At 39.3% G+C, this 22,477-nt stretch overlaps 2 protein-coding genes across 6 annotated transcripts in view; one reads left to right on the forward strand and one right to left on the reverse strand.

Annotated features, from left to right (window-relative positions):
- DCAF6 (DDB1 and CUL4 associated factor 6) overlaps positions 1-15,317 on the forward strand; it is an 863,174-nt gene extending 847,857 nt beyond the window's left edge. For all 4 annotated transcript variants that reach the window (XM_053706826.1, XM_053706828.1, XM_053706829.1 and 1 more), the window contains one exon: positions 14,881-15,317. In XM_053706826.1, coding sequence (XP_053562801.1) covers positions 14,881-15,302 — 422 coding nt within the window. In that variant the 3' untranslated portion in view covers positions 15,303-15,317. The remainder of the gene's footprint in view (positions 1-14,880) is intronic.
- The window catches only part of MYO19 (myosin XIX), a 407,861-nt gene that overhangs the window by 42,286 nt on the left and 343,098 nt on the right, over positions 1-22,477 (reverse strand). The gene's annotated exons all lie outside the window — the stretch shown is intronic.

Genomic DNA, 22,477 nt, shown 5'->3' on the forward strand with positions numbered 1-22,477 from the left:
TCAACTGGGCCTTCCTGAAGGCCGCACTATAAAAATGTGATTCGGCCAGCCCTACATTAACAATGTTATTTCTTTCATGTAATTAGCAAGAGTCCATGAGCTAGTGACATATGGGATATACATTCCTACCAGGAGGGGCGGAGTTTCCCAAACCTCAAAATGCCTATAAATACACCCCTCACCACACCCACAATTCAGTTTTACAAACTTTGCCTCCCAGGGAGGTGGTGAAGTAAGTTTGTGCTAGATTCTACGTTGATATGCGCTTCGCAGCAGGTTGGAGCCCGGTTTTCCTCTCAGAGTGCAGTGAATGTCAGAGGGATGTGAAGAGAGTATTGCCTATTTGAATACAATGGTCTCCTTCTACGGGATCTATTTCATAGGTTCTCTGTTATCGGTCGTAGAGATTCATCTCTTACCTCCCTTTTCAGATCGACGATATACTCTTATATACCATTACCTCTACTGATTCTCGTTTCAGTACTGGTTTGGCTATCTACTATATGTAGATGAGTGTCCTGGGGTAAGTAAGTCTTATTTTTTGTGACACTCTAAGCTATGGTTGGGCACTTTATATGTAAAGTTCTAAATATATGTTTTTAAACTTATATTTGCCTTGATTCAGGATAATCAGTATTCCTTTATAATTCAGACTGTCAGTTTCATTATTTGGGATAATGCATTTTAATTCAATTTATTTTTCATTACCTTGAAAATTTTCAATTGACCATTTTCCCTGCGTGCTGTTAGGCTCGCGGGGGCAGAAAATGTTTCTTTTTATTGCGTCATTCTTGGCGCAGACTTTTTTGGCGCAAAAAATGTTGTCATTTCCGGCGCCGTAGTTGACGCCGGAAGTTGTATTCTGTAACGTCATTTTTGACGCATGTGTATTCAGACATTTTTTTCCCGCCAAAAAATGTGGGCGTCGGTTTTCGGCGTCAGAGGATGTGGCGTCATACTTGGCGCCAAAAATATGGGCGTTGTATTTGGCGCCAAAAAATGTGGGCGTATTTTTGTTTCATTTTTTCCTCACATTATTTATACCTCACTTTTTTATTGCTTCTGGTTTTTAGAAGCTTATTATTTTGCATTCTTTTCCCATTCCTGAAACTGTCATTTAAGGAATTTGATAATTTTGCTTTAAATATTGTTTTTTTCTATTACATATTGCAAGATTTCACTGTTTCAAAAACGTTCTAAGGGATTCCTGTTGACTGAGTTCAGTTCTACCAAAGCTAAGTTCATTTATTTTAAAATGTTATGAATGTTTTTCTTTAGCTATGGTTTGTAATAAGTTATCATGATAAACTTTTACATGCAGAATCCGTTAGTATTTATGCTTTATATATTTGCTATTCTTTTTACATCTTATGTACAAGAATTTCTTAGAAGATTTATAAGAATATTTTTCTGATTCTATTTTAAAGGCTTTGTCTGACATCGTGCCTTCTAATAAAATTTTTAGGTCTTTTTCAAACTTATTTTTTAATTATTGAAGTTTCAAATGACCAACAACATAATAATTTATTCTTCTCTGATGATGTTTTTTTCTCTTTCCGAATTTTCTTCATCAGATATTGACACTAACAAATCCACTTTTTTATTTTTTTAAAGTACATTTGTTCTTTGTTGAAAAGGTGTTGATTATTTTGGTTATTAAGGTAATTAGTTCTTTCAAGACTAACTAACATTTTATTTCTGCTTATTTATTCTTCTGTATTTTCAGAGGTTTTTTTCCAGTTCCTCATTCTAGGGAATGGAATAGGCTGAGAATTTTCTTTTATTCCTTCTTTAAAGGTTTTAAACTATATTCTTTGCCGGCAGTTCATTTCAATTTTGAAGGTTCTCCAATTTAATGGGGCTATCTCTACTCCTGCTAATTATGCTATTGTTTCTATAGCAAAAACAGAATTTATGTTTACCTGATAAATTGCTTTCTCCAACGGTGTGTCCGGTCCACGGCGTCATCCTTACTTGTGGGATATTCTCTTCCCCAACAGGAAATGGCAAAGAGCCCAGCAAAGCTGGTCACATGATCCCTCCTAGGCTCCGCCTACCCCAGTCATTCGACCGACGTTAAGGAGGAATATTTGCATAGGAGAAACCATATGGTACCGTGGTGACTGTAGTTAAAGAAAATAAAATATCAGACCTGATTAAAAAAACCAGGGCGGGCCGTGGACCGGACACACCGTTGGAGAAAGCAATTTATCAGGTAAACATAAATTCTGTTTTCTCCAACATAGGTGTGTCCGGTCCACGGCGTCATCCTTACTTGTGGGAACCAATACCAAAGCTTTAGGACACGGATGAAGGGAGGGAGCAAATCAGGTCACCTAAATGGAAGGCACCACGGCTTGCAAAACCTTTCTCCCAAAAATAGCCTCAGAAGAAGCAAAAGTATCAAACTTGTAAAATTTGGTAAAAGTGTGCAGTGAAGACCAAGTCGCTGCCCTACATATCTGATCAACAGAAGCCTCGTTCTTGAAGGCCCATGTGGAAGCCACAGCCCTAGTGGAATGAGCTGTGATTCTTTCGGGAGGCTGCCGTCCGGCAGTCTCGTAAGCCAATCTGATGATGCTTTTAATCCAAAAAGAGAGAGAGGTAGAAGTTGCTTTTTGACCTCTCCTTTTACCGGAATAAACAACAAACAAGGAAGATGTTTGTCTAAAATCCTTTGTAGCATCTAAATAGAATTTTAGAGCGCGAACAACATCCAAATTGTGCAACAAACGTTCCTTCTTTGAAACTGGTTTCGGACACAGAGAAGGTACGATAATCTCCTGGTTAATGTTTTTGTTAGAAACAACTTTCGGAAGAAAACCAGGTTTAGTACGCAAAACCACCTTATCTGCATGGAACACCAGATAAGGAGGAGAACACTGCAGAGCAGATAATTCTGAAACTCTTCTAGCAGAAGAAATTGCAACCAAAAACAAAACTTTCCAAGATAATAATTTAATATCAACGGAATGCAAGGGTTCAAACGGAACCCCCTGAAGAACTGAAAGAACTAAATTGAGACTCCAAGGAGGAGTCAAAGGTTTGTAAACAGGCTTGAGTCTAACCAGAGCCTGAACAAAGGCTTGAACATCTGGCACAGCTGCCAGCTTTTTGTGAAGTAACACCGACAAGGCGGAAATCTGTCCCTTCAGGGAACTTGCAGATAATCCTTTTTCCAATCCTTCTTGAAGGAAGGATAGAATCCTAGGAATCTTAACCTTGTCCCAAGGGAATCCTTTAGATTCACACCAACAGATATATTTTTTCCAAATCTTGTGGTAAATCTTTCGAGTTACAGGCTTTCTGGCCTGAACAAGAGTATCGATAACAGAATCTGAGAATCCTCGCTTCGATAAAATCAAGCGTTCAATCTCCAAGCAGTCAGCTGGAGTGAAACCAGATTCGGATGTTCGAACGGACCCTGAACAAGAAGGTCTCGTCTCAAAGGTAGCTTCCAAGGTGGAGCCGATGACATATTCACCAGATCTGCATACCAAGTCCTGCGTGGCCACGCAGGAGCTATCAAGATCACCGACGCCCTCTCCTGATTGATCCTGGCTACCAGCCTGGGGATGAGAGGAAACGGCGGGAACACATAAGCTAGTTTGAAGGTCCAAGGTGCTACTAGTGCATCCACTAGAGCCGCCTTGGGATCCCTGGATCTGGATCCGTAGCAAGGAACTTTGAAGTTCTGACGAGAGGCCATTAGATCCATGTCTGGAATGCCCCACAGCTGAGTGACTTGGGCAAAGATTTCCGGATGGAGTTCCCACTCCCCCGGATGCAATGTCTGACGACTCAGAAAATCCGCTTCCCAATTTTCCACTCCTGGGATGTGGATAGCAGACAGGTGGCAGGAGTGAGACTCCGCCCATAGAATGATTTTGGTCACTTCTTCCATCGCTAGGGAACTCCTTGTTCCCCCCTGATGGTTGATGTACGCAACAGTCGTCATGTTGTCTGATTGAAACCGTATGAACTTGGTCCTCGCTAGCTGAGGCCAAGCCTTGAGAGCATTGAATATCGCTCTCAGTTCCAGAATATTTATCGGTAGAAGAGATTCTTCCCGAGACCAAAGACCCTGAGCTTTCAGGGATCCCCAGACCGCGCCCCAGCCCATCAGACTGGCGTCGGTCGTGACAATGACCCACTCTGGTCTGCGGAATGTCATCCCTTGTGACAGGTTGTCCAGGGACAGCCACCAACGGAGTGAGTCTCTGGTCCTCTGATTTACTTGTATCTTTGGAGACAAGTCTGTATAGTCCCCATTCCACTGACTGAGCATGCACAGTTGTAATGGTCTTAGATGAATGCGCGCAAAAGGAACTATGTCCATTGCCGCTACCATCAACCCGATCACTTCCATGCACTGAGCTATGGAAGGAAGAGGAACGGAATGAAGTATCCGACAAGAGTCTAGAAGTTTTGTTTTTCTGGCCTCTGTTAGAAAAATCCTCATTTCTAAGGAGTCTATAATTGTTCCCAAGAAGGGAACCCTTGTTGACGGGGATAGAGAACTCTTTTCCACGTTCACTTTCCAGCCGTGAGATCTGAGAAAGGCCAGGACGATGTCCGTGTGAGCCTTTGCTTGAGGAAGGGACGACGCTTGAATCAGAATGTCGTCCAGGTAAGGTACTACTGCAATGCCCCTTGGTCTTAGCACCGCTAGAAGGGACCCTAGTACCTTTGTGAAAATCCTTGGAGCAGTGGCTAATCCGAAAGGAAGCGCCACGAACTGGTAATGTTTGTCCAGGAATGCAAACCTTAGGAACCGATGATGTTCCTTGTGGATAGGAATATGTAGATACGCATCCTTTAAATCCACCGTGGTCATGAATTGACCTTCCTGGATGGAAGGAAGAATAGTTCGAATGGTTTCCATCTTGAACGATGGAACCTTGAGAAACTTGTTTAAGATCTTGAGATCTAAGATTGGTCTGAACGTTCCCTCTTTTTTGGGAACTATGAACAGATTGGAGTAGAACCCCATCCCTTGTTCTCTTAATGGAACAGGATGAATCACTCCCATTTTTAACAGGTCTTCTACACAATGTAAGAACGCCTGTCTTTTTATGTGGTCTGAAGACAACTGAGACCTGTGGAACCTCCCCCTTGGGGGAAGTCCCTTGAATTCCAGAAGATAACCCTGGGAGACTATTTCTAGCGCCCAAGGATCCAGAACATCTCTTGCCCAAGCCTGGGCGAAGAGAGAGAGTCTGCCCCCCACCAGATCCGGTCCCGGATCGGGGGCCAATATTTCATGCTGTCTTGGTAGCAGTGGCAGGTTTCTTGGCCTGCTTTCCCTTGTTCCAGCCTTGCATTGGTCTCCAAGCTGGCTTGGCTTGAGAAGTATTACCCTCTTGCTTAGAGGACGTAGCACTTTGGGCTGGTCCGTTTTTACGAAAGGGACGAAAATTAGGTCTATTTTTTGCCTTGAAAGGCCGATCCTGAGGAAGGGCGTGGCCCTTACCCCCAGTGATATCAGAGATAATCTCTTTCAAGTCAGGGCCAAACAGCGTTTTCCCCTTGAAAGGAATGTTTAGTAGCTTGTTCTTGGAAGACGCATCAGCCGACCAAGATTTCAACCAAAGCGCTCTGCGCGCCACAATAGCAAACCCAGAATTCTTAGCCGCTAACCTAGCCAATTGCAAAGTGGCGTCTAGGGTGAAAGAATTAGCCAATTTGAGAGCATTGATTCTGTCCATAATCTCCTCATAAGGAGGAGAATCACTATCGAGCGCCTTTATCAGTTCATCAAACCAGAAACATGCGGCTGTAGTGACAGGGACAATGCATGAAATTGGTTGTAGAAGGTAACCCTGCTGAGCAAACATCTTTTTAAGCAAACCTTCTAATTTTTTATCCATAGGATCTTTGAAAGCACAACTATCCTCTATGGGTATAGTGGTGCGTTTGTTTAAAGTAGAAACCGCTCCCTCGACCTTGGGGACTGTCTGCCATAAGTCCTTTCTGGGGTCGACCATAGGAAACAATCTTTTAAATATGGGGGGAGGGACGAAAGGAATACCGGGCCTTTCCCATTCTTTATTAACAATGTCCGCCACCCGCTTGGGTATAGGAAAAGCTTCTGGGAGCCCCGGCACCTCTAGGAACTTGTCCATTTTACATAGTTTCTCTGGGATGACCAACTTTTCACAATCATCCAGAGTGGATAATACCTCCTTAAGCAAAATGCGGAGATGTTCCAACTTAAATTTAAATGCAATCACATCAGGTTCAGCCTGTTGAGAAATGTTCAGAAAGTCTTTTCTAAGTATCAGAGCTCCTCTCACATGCGACTGCATGCCATGCCTCTCAAAAACAAGTGCGCCACACCGGCGCGAAAATGAGGCTCTGCTTATGCTTTGGGAAAGCCCCTAAGAAATAAGGTGTCTAATACAGTGCCTGCCGATATTATTATATCAAAAAACCCAGATAAAATGATTCCTCAAGGCTAAATATGTGTTAATAATGAATCGATTTAGCCCAGAAAAGTCTACAGTCTTAATAAGCCCTTGTGAAGCCCTTATTTACGATCGTAATAAACATGGCTTACCGGATCCCATAGGGAAAATGACAGCTTCCAGCATTACATCGTCTTGTTAGAATGTGTCATACCTCAAGCAGCAAGAGACTGCACACTGTTCCCCCAACTGAAGTTAATTGCTCTCAACAGTCCTGTGTGGAACAGCCATGGATTTTAGTTACGGTTGCTAAAATCATTTTCCTCATACAAACAGAAATCTTCATCTCTTTTCTGTTTCTGAGTAAATAGTACATACCAGCACTATTTCAAAATAACAAACTCTTGATTGAATAATAAAAACTACAGTTAAACACTAAAAAACTCTAAGCCATCTCCGTGGAGATGTTGCCTGTACAACGGCAAAGAGAATGACTGGGGTAGGCGGAGCCTAGGAGGGATCATGTGACCAGCTTTGCTGGGCTCTTTGCCATTTCCTGTTGGGGAAGAGAATATCCCACAAGTAAGGATGACGCCGTGGACCGGACACACCTATGTTGGAGAAATAGTATTTATTTTTCCTTTAGATGGTTGTATCTTATTTAAGGAAAATTATTTATTTTCAGGTACTTTTCTTGGACCTGTGATTTATTTGAATGATGTTGCAATTGCTTCATTTTTTCTGTTTACTTTAAAATCAAGTATCAGATTATGATTTATTTTAGCATTGTTAAGGACAAAATCTACTAGACTAGGTGCTGTTGCATTTGTCTTGTTGTTTTGCATTTGTTGATTATGCAAGTCCAGTGTGTTGACTGGTCCTTTATATGGGTTATCATGATAATATTTTTCATTTGTGTCTTCATTTTATTGAATATTTTTGCAAATGAGGTTTATTCTATGTCTTTAGCTGTTTTAGCTAGAAGAATTTTGTGATTTCTAAAAAATCCATATTTCTTTTTTTCTAAGATAATCAATTATTTGGTTTATAATTGGATTCAATTCTTAACTGTTACTCTGGGCTTCAAGATTGAGTTCCAAGACTAAACTTTAAGCTTATATTAGTTTGGTTGTTCTTATTAAGGAACAAATTCCCAAGTAACATGTTTTTAATTGGAAATCTTTTTCAAAATCAGCTCCCTAAATTTGCAATGTATGTGCCGTATTCCAGCTTTGCTGGTAAGGGGCAGGTTAAGATTTTTTTGAAATTTGTTGTTTTGCAAATTTCTTTGATTTTGGATACAGAATAAAGTTCAGAGTAAGACCGTCTGTGAGAAGTCTTTTTTCTCTTTGATATTCCAGCTATTCCAGTAAGGCTAACACTTTCAGTGTGTTTCGTTCCTATATATTTTGGGATAATGTTGAAGCGCGGCTGATCACCCGTTGGGGCTCAAGTGCTGCTCAGACCTAGAATCTTCTGGGGTATTTCTTCCAGTTCCATTTTTAGGAACTGGGTTTTGGGGTTTTATTCAAACCTATTCATTGTTCCAAAGATAGAAAATCTTTTTGTTAGATAAATGTATCATCTTTTAGATTGGTATTTATATGGTCTATTCTGCCTTTTGTTGGTCAGTGATGGCATTACTTGTTTTCATTAGATACGATAATGCATATCTTCATTTTCTGTTTTCATTCAGATTATTTTCTGAGGCTGTGGAATCTTATATGATTCAACTTTGTTCTTTAAGGACATAGTTAGAGGATCTTTTTTTCAAAAGCTCTTGATTCCTCACACAAGGGTCACCTTTTTTAGGTTTCCAGATAGTTTATGTCACTGTCTTTGTCTCTATCAGACAAGGGGCAATTTTATTGGGTTCCGTCTGTCGGTACCTTTAGTCTCTATTATTTCCTTCAATTGCTATATATGCATAGAAGTTTTAGGTCTTATGGCCACAGCATTGGATTCAATTCCCTTTGCTCATTTTCAATAGAAATAACCTTTTCCATTTTTTTATGCTGAATTATGGTGCAGGGATTCTAGGATTTCACATTTTAAATCTTTGAATCCTAATATTTATCTATCTTGATTTGGTGGTTAAGATCACCATCATTTAGTTCTACAGGTCTCTTCGTTTCTTTCAACCTGGGCCATGATCTTTACAGATGTGAGTCTTTTTGGTTGGGAGGCTGTCTGAGGATCTCTGTCAGCATAAGGGGTTTGGAAATCTCAGGAGGCGAGATTACCATTTGATATTTTAGAACTCCATGCATTCTCAGAGTTTTTCAGTTAGTTTCTTTTTGAAGAAGAGACGTTTTTTGTTTTTCAGACAATATCACTACTATGGTGTATGTCAATCATCAGGGTGGGACTATCAGTCCTTAGGCTGTGACAGAAGTGTCTCGGATATTAGCTTGGGCTAAATCCAGCTCCTATCTAAATTCTGTGGTTTTCCCAGGTATAGATATTTGGGAAGCGGATTATCTCTGTTAATCAAGCTTTACTTCCGGGAGAATGGTCTTACATACCCAGATATGTTTTTCAATTTTTCAGATGTGAGCATTTCTAGAAATAGATCTGTTGGCATCTCATCTGAATAAAGAACTTCCCAGGGGCCTATTCAGGTCCGGGGATCCTCAGGCGGAAGTAGTATATGCATTGACATTTCTTTGGAATTATCTTTTTGCCTATTTCTTTCCGCCTCTAGTTCTTCTTTCAAAATTCTTATGGAGTATTTGTTTGTTCTGCTGGTGGTTCCAGCATGGCCTCTCAGGTTTTGGCATGCGGATCTTATTCGGATGGCCAGTTGCCAACCTTGGACACTTCCGTTTAAACCAGACCTTCTTTCTCAAGACCCATTTTTTCCATCAGGATCTCAAATCATTAATTTGAAGGGATGGAGATTGAACGATTGATTTTTAGTCATAGAGGTTTCTCTGACTCATTGATTAATACTATGTTTCAGGTTCGTAAATCTATCTCTAGAAAGATTTATTATAGAGTCTGGAAGACCTACTTTTCTTGGCATTCTTTTAAAATTCATAGAATTTTATAATTTTTTCAGGTTGGTTTGGATAAGGTTTTGTCTTCAGTTCTTTGATAGGACAAATCTCTAATCTTACTGTTCTTTTTTCACAGAAAGATTGCTAATCATCCTGATATTCATTGTTTTTTACAGGCTTTGGTCCGTATCAAGCCTGTCATTAATTCAATTTCTCCTCTTTGGAGTTTCAATTTGGTGCTGAGGGCTTTACAGGCTCCTCCGTTTGAAACTGCATTTTCTGTACATTAAATTACTTTCTTGGAAAAGTATTGTTCCTTTGCTTATTTCTTCTGCTAGAAGAGTTTTTGAGTTATCTGCTCTTTTTTGTGAATATCCTTTTCTGATTTTTTCATCAGGATAAGGCAGTGTTACTTCCTGATATTCATCATTTTTGGTTTTGGTTCGTATCAAACCTGTCATTAAGCCAATTTCTCCTCCTTGGAGTCTTAATTTGGTTCTGAAGGCTTTTCAGGCTCTTCTATTTGAGCATATGTTTGCTCTGGACATTAATTACTTTCATGGAAAGTATTGTTCTTTTTGGACATCTCTTCAGCTAGAACAGTTTTTGAATTATCTGTTCTTTCTTGTAAATCTCTTTTTTCTGATTTTTTTCATCAGGATAAGGTGGTTTTTGCTGTTCTCATTTCAATTCTTACCTAAAGTTGTAAATTCTAACAACATTAGGGAGGACTTATTGTTTTCCTAAGACTTCTTTGGTGAGATTCTTACTTTCTTTGGTTATAGTAAGAGTTTTTTGAAATTCTATGTTGAAGCTATTCAGATTTCAGATAGACTTCTAGTCTATTTGTTATCTTTTCTGGTTTTAGGAAGGTCAAAAGGCTTCTGCCATTTATTTGGCATCTTCCTTAAACTTTTGATTCATAATACTTATTTGGAGTCGGGAGGATTCCCGCCTCGGAGGATTACGGCTCATTCTACTAGGTAAGTTTCTACTTCCTGGACTTTTTAAGAATGAAGCTTCTGTTGATCAGATTTGCAAAGCAATGACTTGGTCTTCTTTGCATACTTTTACTATGTTCTACCATTTTAATGTTTTCTCTTCTTTAGAAGCAATTTTGGTAGAATGGTACTTCAGGCAGCTGTTTCAGTTTGATTCTTCTGCTTATAATTTTTTTTTCATTATAACAATTTAAACTTTTTTTGATATTGGTAGTGGATTAATTTTTCAGCGGAATTGGCTGTCTTTATTTTATCCCTCCCTCTCTAGTGACTCTTGCGTGAAAGTTCCACATCTTGGGTATTTATTATCCCATACGTCACTAGCTCATGGACTCTTGCTAATTACATGAAAGAAAACATAATTTATGTAAGAACTTACCTGATAAATTCATTTTTTACATATTAGCAAGAGTCCATGAGGCCCACCCTTTTTGTGGTGGTTATGATTTTTTTGTTCCTTATTTGATGCTTTCGCTCCTTTCTTATCACCCCACTTCTTGGCTATTCGTTAAACTGAATTGTGGGTGTGGTGAGGGGTGTATTTATAGGCATTTTGAGGTTTGGGAAACTTTGCCCCTCCTGGTAGGAATGTATATCCCATATGTCACTAGCTCATGGACTCTTGCTAATATGAAAGAAATTAATTTATCAGGTAAGTTCTTACATAAATTATGTTTTTCCTTATACACCACCCCATCTGCAAAAATTAAGGTTAACAATATACTTTCACCCCCTTTCAGAATAACTAAAGACTCTCGCAAAGGGTGTCCCTTGTCCCCTTTCCTTTTTGCCCTGACTATAGAAGTTCTAGCCCAAAACAATTGAGAAAACAAACAAATCACAGGTTTGAGGAATCGTGACCAAGACTTTAAAATCTCTTTATGTGGACGACATTCTACTGACCCTCACTGACCCCTAAACAACATTGCTGATGGGTCCGAATTACTAAACGTTACCTTACCACAGAAACAACTTTGCGCCCTCTCCCAAATATGCCACCTGAAATTCAAAACAGACAAACTCAAATACCTTGGCATATACTTGACAGCATCCTGACTCCCTCTGACAGCAACTATGCCCTTCTGTTAAGTAACATTTCCCGTTACCTTTCCTCTTGGAAGAATAAACCAATCTCCTGGCTAGGCAGAATTGGCATCCTCAAAATGACCATTTTACCCCGAATTTGATATTGCTTACAGACACTGCCCATCCATTTGCCCCCTCATTTCTTATCATGTCTCCAAAACACCATGGAGACGTTTATGTGGAAACACATTAAACCCTGCATACCCAGGACTACCCTCTATCTTCCTAAGGAACATGGAGGTTTGGGATTTCCTAGCATCTCACTCTATCAAGAAGCTATATCCACCCAACACCAAATAAAATGGAGTTCAAACTCCAAAGACAAGCTGTGGGTTGAGCTGGAAAGGATCCTCCTGCAAGTATCCAACCTAGGCGCCCTGGGTTGGCTGCCATCTAGAACCCGACCTATCTCTATAACCAACTACCTTTGGTTTGGACAACTACCTTTGGTTTGCACACTGGGATAAAAGTCTCCAAGAGCACCCTCACATTTCATTAAACCCTTCCCCACTAACCCCATTCACTGATATCCCAGATATCCCCTTCTCTCTTCCTAAATTTCTCCACACAAGTAAAAAACAATTAGAGCAAGTGACTTTTCAAACACTGATAACCAAAGACAAACTCAAAGTCTTAATAGACCTCATCAACGCAGGCATAACTTTCACCTGGTACTCATATAACCAACTGCAAATATACCTGGCTTCTCACAAACAATGCAAACTTAGAAACAGAGCTCCCACATTTTTGGAAACTTTGTGCTTGCTACACACCTCCCCAAAATATCTAATTTCAATCAACTAACATTTACTACTACTCCCCAAGGACGCTTCCCTCCCAAGCTTCACTAAGCTCTGGAATAGGGAAGTGACAATGACTGGGGTAAAATATTCTGCACACATGCTAAAGCATCCATATAAGCCAGGGTTCTTGAAACCAACTATAAATTCCTCTCTAGATGGTACTACACATCAGATAGGCTAAAGAGAATGTTTAAGAATGTAGATGATAAATGTTGGAGGGACTTTGGAGAACGCGGGACTCAACTCCATATTTGGTGGGACCGTACATTCATAAAACCATTTTGGCAAAAGATCCTGGATACAGCCAACACCAAATTAAGTGTCACTGTACCCAGAACCCAATCTACCTATTTACAACAACAGACCTAAAAAAAACTCCTACTGCTCATATTGCTCAACAACGCAAAATCACTTATCCTTAAATACTGGAAGACTTCGACCATCCCCACACATGCTGAATGGATAGCCCAAGTAGATAGACACCTACAAACGGAGAAGTTCCCATACCTTAGGGAAGGGAATATTTAGGCACACAAATGAATGCTCAAGCTCTGGAACCCACCACAACCGTCCAGTGTGTAACTCACCTACATTGACCCTTCTTCCCTTTCTTTACATAATCCCTTGCCCTCCTCCCCACCCTCACACCCTCTCCTTGCCTCTTTTTTATTCCTCTGCGCTTACTCCCTTCCCTTTCCAAACTCAATCCCAACACTACCACATATACCCATCCCCCTTCCCTTTCCAGATATTTTTGTATGTATATTTCTGGACACTAATGTTTTCACTTCCCCAATTGCTTCCAGGTTATGCTTTATACAATGCGTTTAGAATTATTTGACAGTCTATTGAAATTCACCACAAACTTTTTTTCCCTCCAAGAAACTTTATTTTCCCACATTAACGTTACAATGACTAAAGAGTGAAGACCATCCAAGCTGCAAGGCTCACAATGATTGGACATAGGACTCATAGCTGCTCCGGTTCCTAATTCTTGGACATACCTACGTGTCCTCTTGCCAAGTATTGCATCACACACATTGGAGGACAATTTTATTCCTGAATCTTATGTCAAATGAGCTCTTCTTCTTTTGTATTCATGACGTTTTGTACACATAACTTTATTTGAATACAGTTTTTTTTAAATTGAATATATATATATATATATATATATATATATATATATATATATTAGATTAAGATTCTAAAATACAAAAATGTCATTTAAACTAATAATAATAAAAAAAAGCAAAGGACATCCCTAATATGCAGAGATGGAACATATAGTGAGTATAATAATTTGCTAAAAATACGTAGAGTTGTAATGAATACTAAGTACACTAAACGCAATGTTTGAACCTAATATAATTTATAAAATGCTTAATATTAAAAGGAGAGGTCTTATTAATAAATGAATGTAACATATAATTATTATTAAAAGGGTCTATTATGCACCTTAATATACATTCATGATAATAATAACATATACAGAGGACGCACATAAAGTGTCAAGATACAACATATGCTAATATATAGAGACACAGAGATATAATGTATGCTGAGTACTGTATGGTGTGTTTATTGTTAATAGTATAATATAGTGAAATGTAGATGTTCTGTATCATATTGCTCATTCACTCTCAGATACTGTGAAACATTATACAGAGCTAATAAGTACAACATTTCTGTATCATTATATAATGCAGAGTTATTGTATGAGCCACAGATAAGCCAGATGTGATGATGTCACAATACCACAGAGCCTGAGTAATGATGCCACAATACCACAGAGCTTGAGTGATGATGTCACAAAGCTAAATTGACATCACACATTGTATTATCCCAGCTGCAGACACTCAGAGCTCTCAGTTTCAGTGCGAGTAGATTTGAGCGAGTATGAGTATGGATTGCTTATTCTTTGTGATATATTGCTTGTTGGTTTCGTACCAACCAGTTTTGGCAGCACCGGTGAGGGCCCTGCAAGGTAATTACACAATTTTTTCCTTCTTTACTAATGACTTTAGTTTGTTACTGACAATCTCTTCCTATAGTCAATACTGTCTGACTTCTGTAGCATCAGGGGGGGTGTTAATAAGGGTACTCAATTATTTATTTTATTGGTTTTTATTTGATTTCCCTAATTTCATCATTTTTATGATTCTTTATAATCTTGAAAGCTATTTAAGTGACCACATTTGTATAATGTTTCCTGTATGCACTACTTAATGCACAGGATTTTTTTTTATATCATTGTTTTATATTATTACAGCCATTTTGTGTGCAGGTAATTAAATATCTCCAGCCCATGACTCAATATCAGACCTTGACAAACTCACAAGGTCTCCAGTAATAATAATATGTCCCATGCAGACCTGATAGTGACCACTGAACTGATAAAATGGCACAAACATATGAGCAACAGCACTATGTGTCCTATGTTGTTTTATACCAAGTGACAATATCACACACACAGTGGTCATGTGACAGCTACATGCCACGCACATTGTCTGCTAATTTCTTTATTACTGTCTCACTGTCATAAATGCTTCAAAAATAATCACTTGTGTTTTCTTTACACACACAGGGTTGCCCTTGCGCCAGGGTGAAGATACAACAGAAAGTTCTGTGGTTATCTTCAAAATAACCGAAATCTCAGTTCCACACCAGCCATTTTCTCTTCATCTATCCTTCATAGAACACTCCCAGTTAATGGCCATCAGTGGCTTCGGCATCCTACTGATAGTAATATTTGTAGTGTGTGCACTTTACAAGCGCATTAGTGAATGCATAAAGAAAAAACCCACTGATGTAGAAAATACAGGAAAAAGAAAGATCCGTAAGAAAAAGAGAAAGAAGGAAAAGAAAGAGAAGCACAGAGGGGAGGAAAGTGTTTCAGAGACAGACCCAGAAAAGATGTCAGGGTCTGAAAAACAAATAAAAGAGAAAGTGGACAAAGCTGTACAGAAGGTGGAGACAGAAGATAAAGCTGTACAGACAGAAGAGTGAGATCCAGAGGAAAAGACAAGATGGTGGAAACGCCTCACATTCCTCTGGGATAAAGATAATAATGTTATAAATAAAATAATACGGATCAGATATAATGTTGTCTATTGTAATTAATTAGTCCAATAAAAATAGTTACTGATATCTCAAAAAAACTAAAAACTTCCAGGCCACATCTAGGAAGGAGCATTCTTGGGACTCTTCTATGTTGCCCCTGTTGGGCAAGTTGTTCCTTTTGCTGTAAGTTACAACAGTGACTCTGGTATCTTCTAGAAGTGTGGCTGCCAGAATAAACAGCAAAACTTCCATGATTATACTTCAAGCAGAAAACAGAAATAAATAAATGAGTTTGTCTGTGTACCTTTATACACCTCCTTTGTTATCAGAAACTGTGTTTCAGTGTTTACTAATCATCTACTGTTTCCTATGTTGTTCAACTTGTGAGGCCAGAAGTGCTGAATGAGCAATTGCCACCCGGGCATGGTTGTAGACATAAATATAAGACAAAAAAGGTGTGATAAATATGAGATGTTAATTGGATTTGGCCCAAAGCGGATGGAAAAAAACTTAAATTGATCAAAATACAGTACAGAGTATTAAAGTTTCCATTATTTTAATAGGGTAGACATTATCTTAAATTACATATGTCAAGTTTGCATGTAAACATAACACCCAAAATGCACACTGAAGCTTTGATAAATGGGGGCCATACTGTTTCCAGTGAGTAATTTAGTCATAGCCATACAAACTGGATTACTATGCATGGGTTATCAATCATGAGTTTGTTTATATTTGTAACATTGGTTTCCAATGCAGAGATAGATAAATACAAATTAATTTAATTAAGTCACTACTGAAAATAAAAAAAATTGGGAAATAATTTTTCACAGAGGTTCCATTTTGGTGACTTCATCATACTTGACCTATTATTATTTATTGACAGCTCACTGAGTGCATGTGACTAAATAATGATGGCATTGTGTAGCTCGTTATTATGACCAGACCCCAGGGAGTTTCAGACTTCTGCTGCTATAACACTGGTACCTATATTACATTAACAATAGTGTTATTGCACATTAAACATTACTATAAATCAACGTTAACCTAAACCTAACCCTAAATGTTGCTGTACTGTAACCCCCAGTGCAGTTTAACCCTAACACCCTAAGTCTCATTAACCCCTTAATGACCACAGCACTTTTCCATTTTCTGTCCGTTTGGGACCAAGGCTATTTTTACATTTTTGCGGTGTTTGTGTTTAGCTGTAATTTTCTTCTTACTCATTTACTGTACCCACACATATTATATACCGTTTTTCTCGCCACTAAATGGACTTTCAAAAGATACCATTATTTTCATCATATCTTATAATTTACTATAAAAAAAAAATATAAAATATGAGGAAAAATTGAAAAAAACACACTTTTTCTAACTTTGACCCCCAAAATCTGTTACATATCTACAACCACCAAAAAACACCCATGCTAAATAGTTTCAAAATTTTGTCCTGAGTTTAGAAATACCCAATGTTTACATGTTCTTTGCTTTTTGTGCAAGTTATAGGGCCATAAATACAAGTAGCACTTTGCTATTTCCAAACCACTTTTTTCCAAAATTAGCGCTAGTTACATTAGAACACTAATATCTTTCAGGAATCCCTGAATATCCCTTGACATGTATATATTTTTTTTTAGTAGACATCCCAAAGTATTGATCTAGGACAATTTTGGTATATTTCATACCACCATTTCACCGCCAAATGCGATCAAATACAAAAAATCGTTCACTTTTTCACAAATTTTTTCACAAACTTTTGGTTTCTCACTGAAATTATTTACAAACAACTTGTGCAATTATGGCATACATGGTTGTAAATTCTTCTCTGGGATCCCCTTTGTTCAGAAATAGCAGACATATATGGCTTTGGCGTTGCTTTTTGGTAATTAGAAGGCCGCTAAATGCCACTGCGCACCACAAGTGTATTATGCCCAGCAGTTAAGGGGTTAATTAGGGAGCTTTTAGGGAGCTTGTAGGGTTAATTTTAGCTTTAGTGTAGTATAGTAGACAACCCCAAGTATTGATCTAGGCACATTTTGGTATATTTCATGCCACCATTTCACCGCCAAATGCGATCAAATTGAAAAAAAAGTTAAATTTTTCACATTTTTAGGTTTCTCACTGAAATAATTTACAAACAGCTTGTGCAATTATGGCACAAATGGTTGTAAATACTTGTCTGGGATCCCCTTTGTTCAGAAATAGCAGACATATATGACTTTGGCGTTGCTTTATGGTAATTAGAAGGCCGCTAAATCCTGCTGCGCCTCACACGTGTATTATGGCTAGCAGTGAAGGGGTTAATTAGGGAGTTTGTAGGGAGCTTGCAGGGTTAATTTTAGCTTTAGTGTAGAGATCAGCCTCCCACCTGACACATCCCACCCCCTGATCCCTCCCAAACAGCTCCCTTCCCTCCCCCACCCCACAATTGTCCCCGCCATCTTAAGTACTGGCAGAAAGTCTGCCAGTACTAAAATAAAAGCGTTTTTTAAAAAAAAAAAAAATTTTTTTTAGCATATTTACATATGCTAGGGTGTAGGATCCCCCCCTTAGCCCCCAACCTCCCTGATCCCCCCCAAAACCGCTCTCTAACCCTCCCCTCTGCCTCATTGGGGGCCATCTTGGGTACTGGCAGCTGTCTGCCAGTACCCAGTTTGCAAAAAAAAGTGCTTTTTTTATTTTTTTGGGGCTTTTTTCTGTAGTGTAGCTTCCCCCCCCCCACACAGACAAACCCCCACCACCTTGCTGATCTTTTTTTTTTTTAAAGATTTCGAAATTTATACATTTTTTATTAAATCATTTTCTGTAGTGTAGCGGTTCCCACCCGCTCCCTCCCCGTGCACGCGCCCGCCCCCGCCCTCCCGTGCACGCGCGCGCGTCCGTGCGTGCCCCCTGCTCGTCCCCGCCCACGATCCCGCCCCCCCTGCACATAACCAGGGCCATCGATGGCCGCCACCCCGCCTCCCGGTCCGGCTCCCACCCACCAACGCAGGTAGCCACCGATCTCCGGTGCAGAGAGGGCCACAGAGTGTCTCTCTCTGCACCGGATGGCTACCAAAGGTTATTGCAGGATGCCTCCATATCGAGGCATCACTGCAATAACCGGAAAGCAGCTGGAAGCGAGCAGGATCGCTTCCAGCTGCTTTCCAAACCGAGGACGTGCAGGGTACGTTCTCAGGCATTAACTGCCTTTTTTTTGAGGACGTACCCTGCACGTCCTCGGTCGTTAAGGGGTTAAACTAAACATAACCTTGAAAGAGGCAGTAAGCAGGGGAGTAAAGGTCTGAGCATGGGAGGCAAAGGGTAACAAGCTAGAGTACAGCTATAAATTAAATGAATAAAAATCCTGATTCTTTGGGGTAGACTTATCAAATGTTGTCATACGCTGTCGGCATTTATCATTGCACAACTATTTCTTGTGCAATGCTTGTGCAATGCTGCCCCCTGCACATTCACTGCAAATTGGCCGCTAGCAGGGGGTGTCAATCATCCCGATCGTAGCCAATCGGGATAATTGCAGTCCGCCACCTCTGAATTAAGGAGCTGCGGTCTTACAACAGCTGCTTCTTAACTTATGTTTCTGGTGAGCCTGAAGCCTTGCGCGGAAACAGCAGCATCCGCTGCTTCATAAATCTACCCCTTTGACTGTAATCATAGGAAACGCACTGTGGTTTTTAAACACAAGTCCATGATTATTATTCTCTGTGCCCTGGGAAGTGAAACATGTTATAGTGGAGGGTTGTATAGAGGCTGTTTTTTGGGGGGAGGGTTTCTTTGATTGTATGGTTTTTATATTTTACATTTTTATTGAGGGTACAAGGAATATACAAACATAAAATGCATGGTACTGGCAAGATTACTAATGTTAATGACAAGTTAAAGAGCTTGCAATGTACCTAAAAAAAAGGTCATCCCCTTAATTTTCTCCCCTCAGTTTAACAGTATAGACCACTCTTGGATCTTGTATACAAATACAGAATGTTCCAGGGGTTTAAATAAGTAAACAAAATAAAAGAAAACATTTGCATCATAAAGAGTCATAATATTCTGCTAAATGTCCTAGACAGCCGGTAACTGATGCAAAAGCCAAATGTGGTTCTACATTTAATAGGTGTCACAAAACTCTGCATTTTAAGTTGATTAGAAAAATACAGTAGAGAAACATAAACTACAATTTTCATGCTAACACACTTACTGCTAGATTACAAGTTTTGCGGTATGAGCGGCTCGCTACTAACTTGCAAGTTATTTCCACCACTCACCTCCCTATAGCGTTGCTATTACAGGTTTTCAAAAACCCGGCGTTAGCAGGCAATATTGCAGCGTACAGCACCCAAATACCAGCGCTGCGTTGAGCTGGTTTAACGTCCTTGTGCACGATTTCCCCATAGACATCAATGGGGAGAGCCGGCTAAAAAAAAGCCTAACACCTGCAATAAAGGAGCATAAAGCTTCATAACGTAGCCCTATTGATTCCTATGGGGAAATAAAATGTATGTTTACACCTAACACCCTAACATAAACCCCGAGTCTAAACACCCCTAATCTGCTGCCCCCGACACCTACATTACACTTATTAACCCCTAATCTGCCGCCCCCAACATCGTCACCTCCTACCTACACTTATTAACCCCTAATCTGCCGCCGCCAATGTTGTCGCTACCTACCTACACTTATTAACCCCTAATCTGTCGCCCCAACGTTGCCGCCACTATACTAAAGTTATTAACCCCTAAACCTAACGCTAAGTGTAATCCTAACACCCAATAACTTTAAAGTGAATGTCAAGTCACGTTCACCACTCTTCCTCATCTTGTTAATTACCTAAAATAAACGTTAGTTTAATTCATAATTTTTTATAATTTAAGACTAAAACCATAATCGAAGGATGTATAAACCTACTTCGCTTACTTTCTTCCTCCGCGCGCCATCTTGTCCCTCGTATCTAATTTGATTGACATTGCCCTTAACGAATTCTACCTCATACCCCGTGGTGTCCAGCCCCTTTTTGCACACGTAACGCGATCAAACTGCGCATACGTTCCCTAACAAATCGTCATTGATAATCCATGCTTGTTCACATGTAGCGCATGCGCAAACAATTCCGAACACCTAACGCATGCGCAATGTCTATCTACCTGTCAACCGCGATCCCCAATAAAGTGTTTAACCCCTAAACCGCCGCTCCCGGACACCGCCGCTACCTAATAAAGTTATTAACCCCTAAACCGCCGCCATCTAACTTAGCTAGCCCGCCGCCATCTACCCCATCTACCCCGCCGACATCTACCGCGCCACCATCTACCCCATCTACATCTACCCTCCGACATCTACCCCATCTACCCCCCCGACATCTACCCACTCTACCCCGCCGCCATCTACCGCGCCGCCATCTACCCCACCTACCCCCCGACATCTACCCCATCTACCCCGCCGCCATCTACTGCGCCGCCATCTACCCCATCTACCCCGCCGATATCTACCCCATCTACCCCGCCGACATCTACCCAGCCGCCATCTATTTTAAAAATATTAACCCCTAATTTAATCCCCCTACAGCGCCGCCAGCTATACTAACTATATTAACCCTAATTATATTAGGGTTAATATAGTTATTATATTATATATATATATATATATATATATATATATATATATATATTAAGTATAATAACCCTATCTAACTCTAACATCCCTAACTAAACTCTTATTAAAATAAATATAATATTAATATTATTAATGAAAATATTCCTATTTAAATCTAAATACTTACCTATAAAATAAACCCTAAGATAGCTACAATGTAATTAATAAATTACATTGTATCGATTTTAGGGTTTATATTTATTTTACAGGCAACTTTGTATTTATTTTAACTAGGTACAATAGCTATTAAATAGTTATTTACTATTTAATAGCTACCTAGTTAAAATAATTACCAATGTACCTGTAAAATAAATCCTAACCTAAGTTACAAATACACCTACACTATCAGTAAATTAAATAAACTACAAATATCTAAACTAAAATACAATAAATTAAACTAAACTAAATTACAAAAACAAACAAACACTAAATTACAAAAAATAAAAAAAAGATTACAAGATTTTTAAGCTAATTACACCTATTCTAAGCCCCCTAATAAAATAATAAAGCCCCCCTATATAAAAAAAATTCCCTGCCCTATTCTAAATTAAAAAAGTTATCTCTTTTACCTTACCAGCCCTTAAAAGGGCTTTTTGCGGGGCATGCCCCAAAGAAAACTGCTCTTTTGCCTGTAAAAGAAAAACACAATACCACCCCCCAACATTACAACCCACCACCCACATACCCCTAATCTAACCCAAACCCCCCTTAAATAAACCTAACACTACACCCCTGAAGATCTCCATACCTTGTATTCACCCAGCCGGGCAGAACTCTTCATCCGATCCGGGCGATGTCTTCAATCAAGCTGCAGAGAGTCTTCTTCCATACGGTGATGTCTTCAAGCAAAGCGGCATCTTCAATCTTCTTTCTTCGCTCCTCCGCCGCGGAGCATCCACCCCGGCCGACGACTGAACGAGGATTGAGGTACCTTTAAATGACGTCATCCAAGATGGCGTCCGTCGAATTCCGATTGGCTGATAGGATTCTATCAGCCAATCGGAATTAAGGTAGAAAAATCTGATTCGTTGATTGAATCAGCCAATCAGATTCAAGTTCAATCCGATTGGCTGAACCAATCAGCCAATCGGATTGAACTTGAATCTGATTGGCTGATTCAATCAACCAATCAGATTTTTAAATAAATATAAACCCTAAAATAGCTACAATGTAATTATTAATTACATTGTAGCTATCTTAGGGTTTATTTTATAGGTAAGTATTTAGATTTAAATAGGAATATTTTCATTAATAATATTAATATTATATTTATTTTAATAAGAGTTTAGTTAGGGATGTTAGAGTTAGATAGGGTTATAATACTTAATATTTAGATAATATAATAACAATATTAACTATATTAACCCTAATATAATTAGGATTAATATAGTTAATATAGCTGGCGGCGGTGTAGGGGGATTAAATTAGGGGTTAATACATTTATTATAGGTAGGGCCGGTGTAGGGGGATTAGAT

This window comes from Bombina bombina, chromosome 3, assembly GCF_027579735.1.
Source record: "Bombina bombina isolate aBomBom1 chromosome 3, aBomBom1.pri, whole genome shotgun sequence".
In the NCBI taxonomy this organism is placed as follows: domain Eukaryota; kingdom Metazoa; phylum Chordata; class Amphibia; order Anura; family Bombinatoridae; genus Bombina; species Bombina bombina.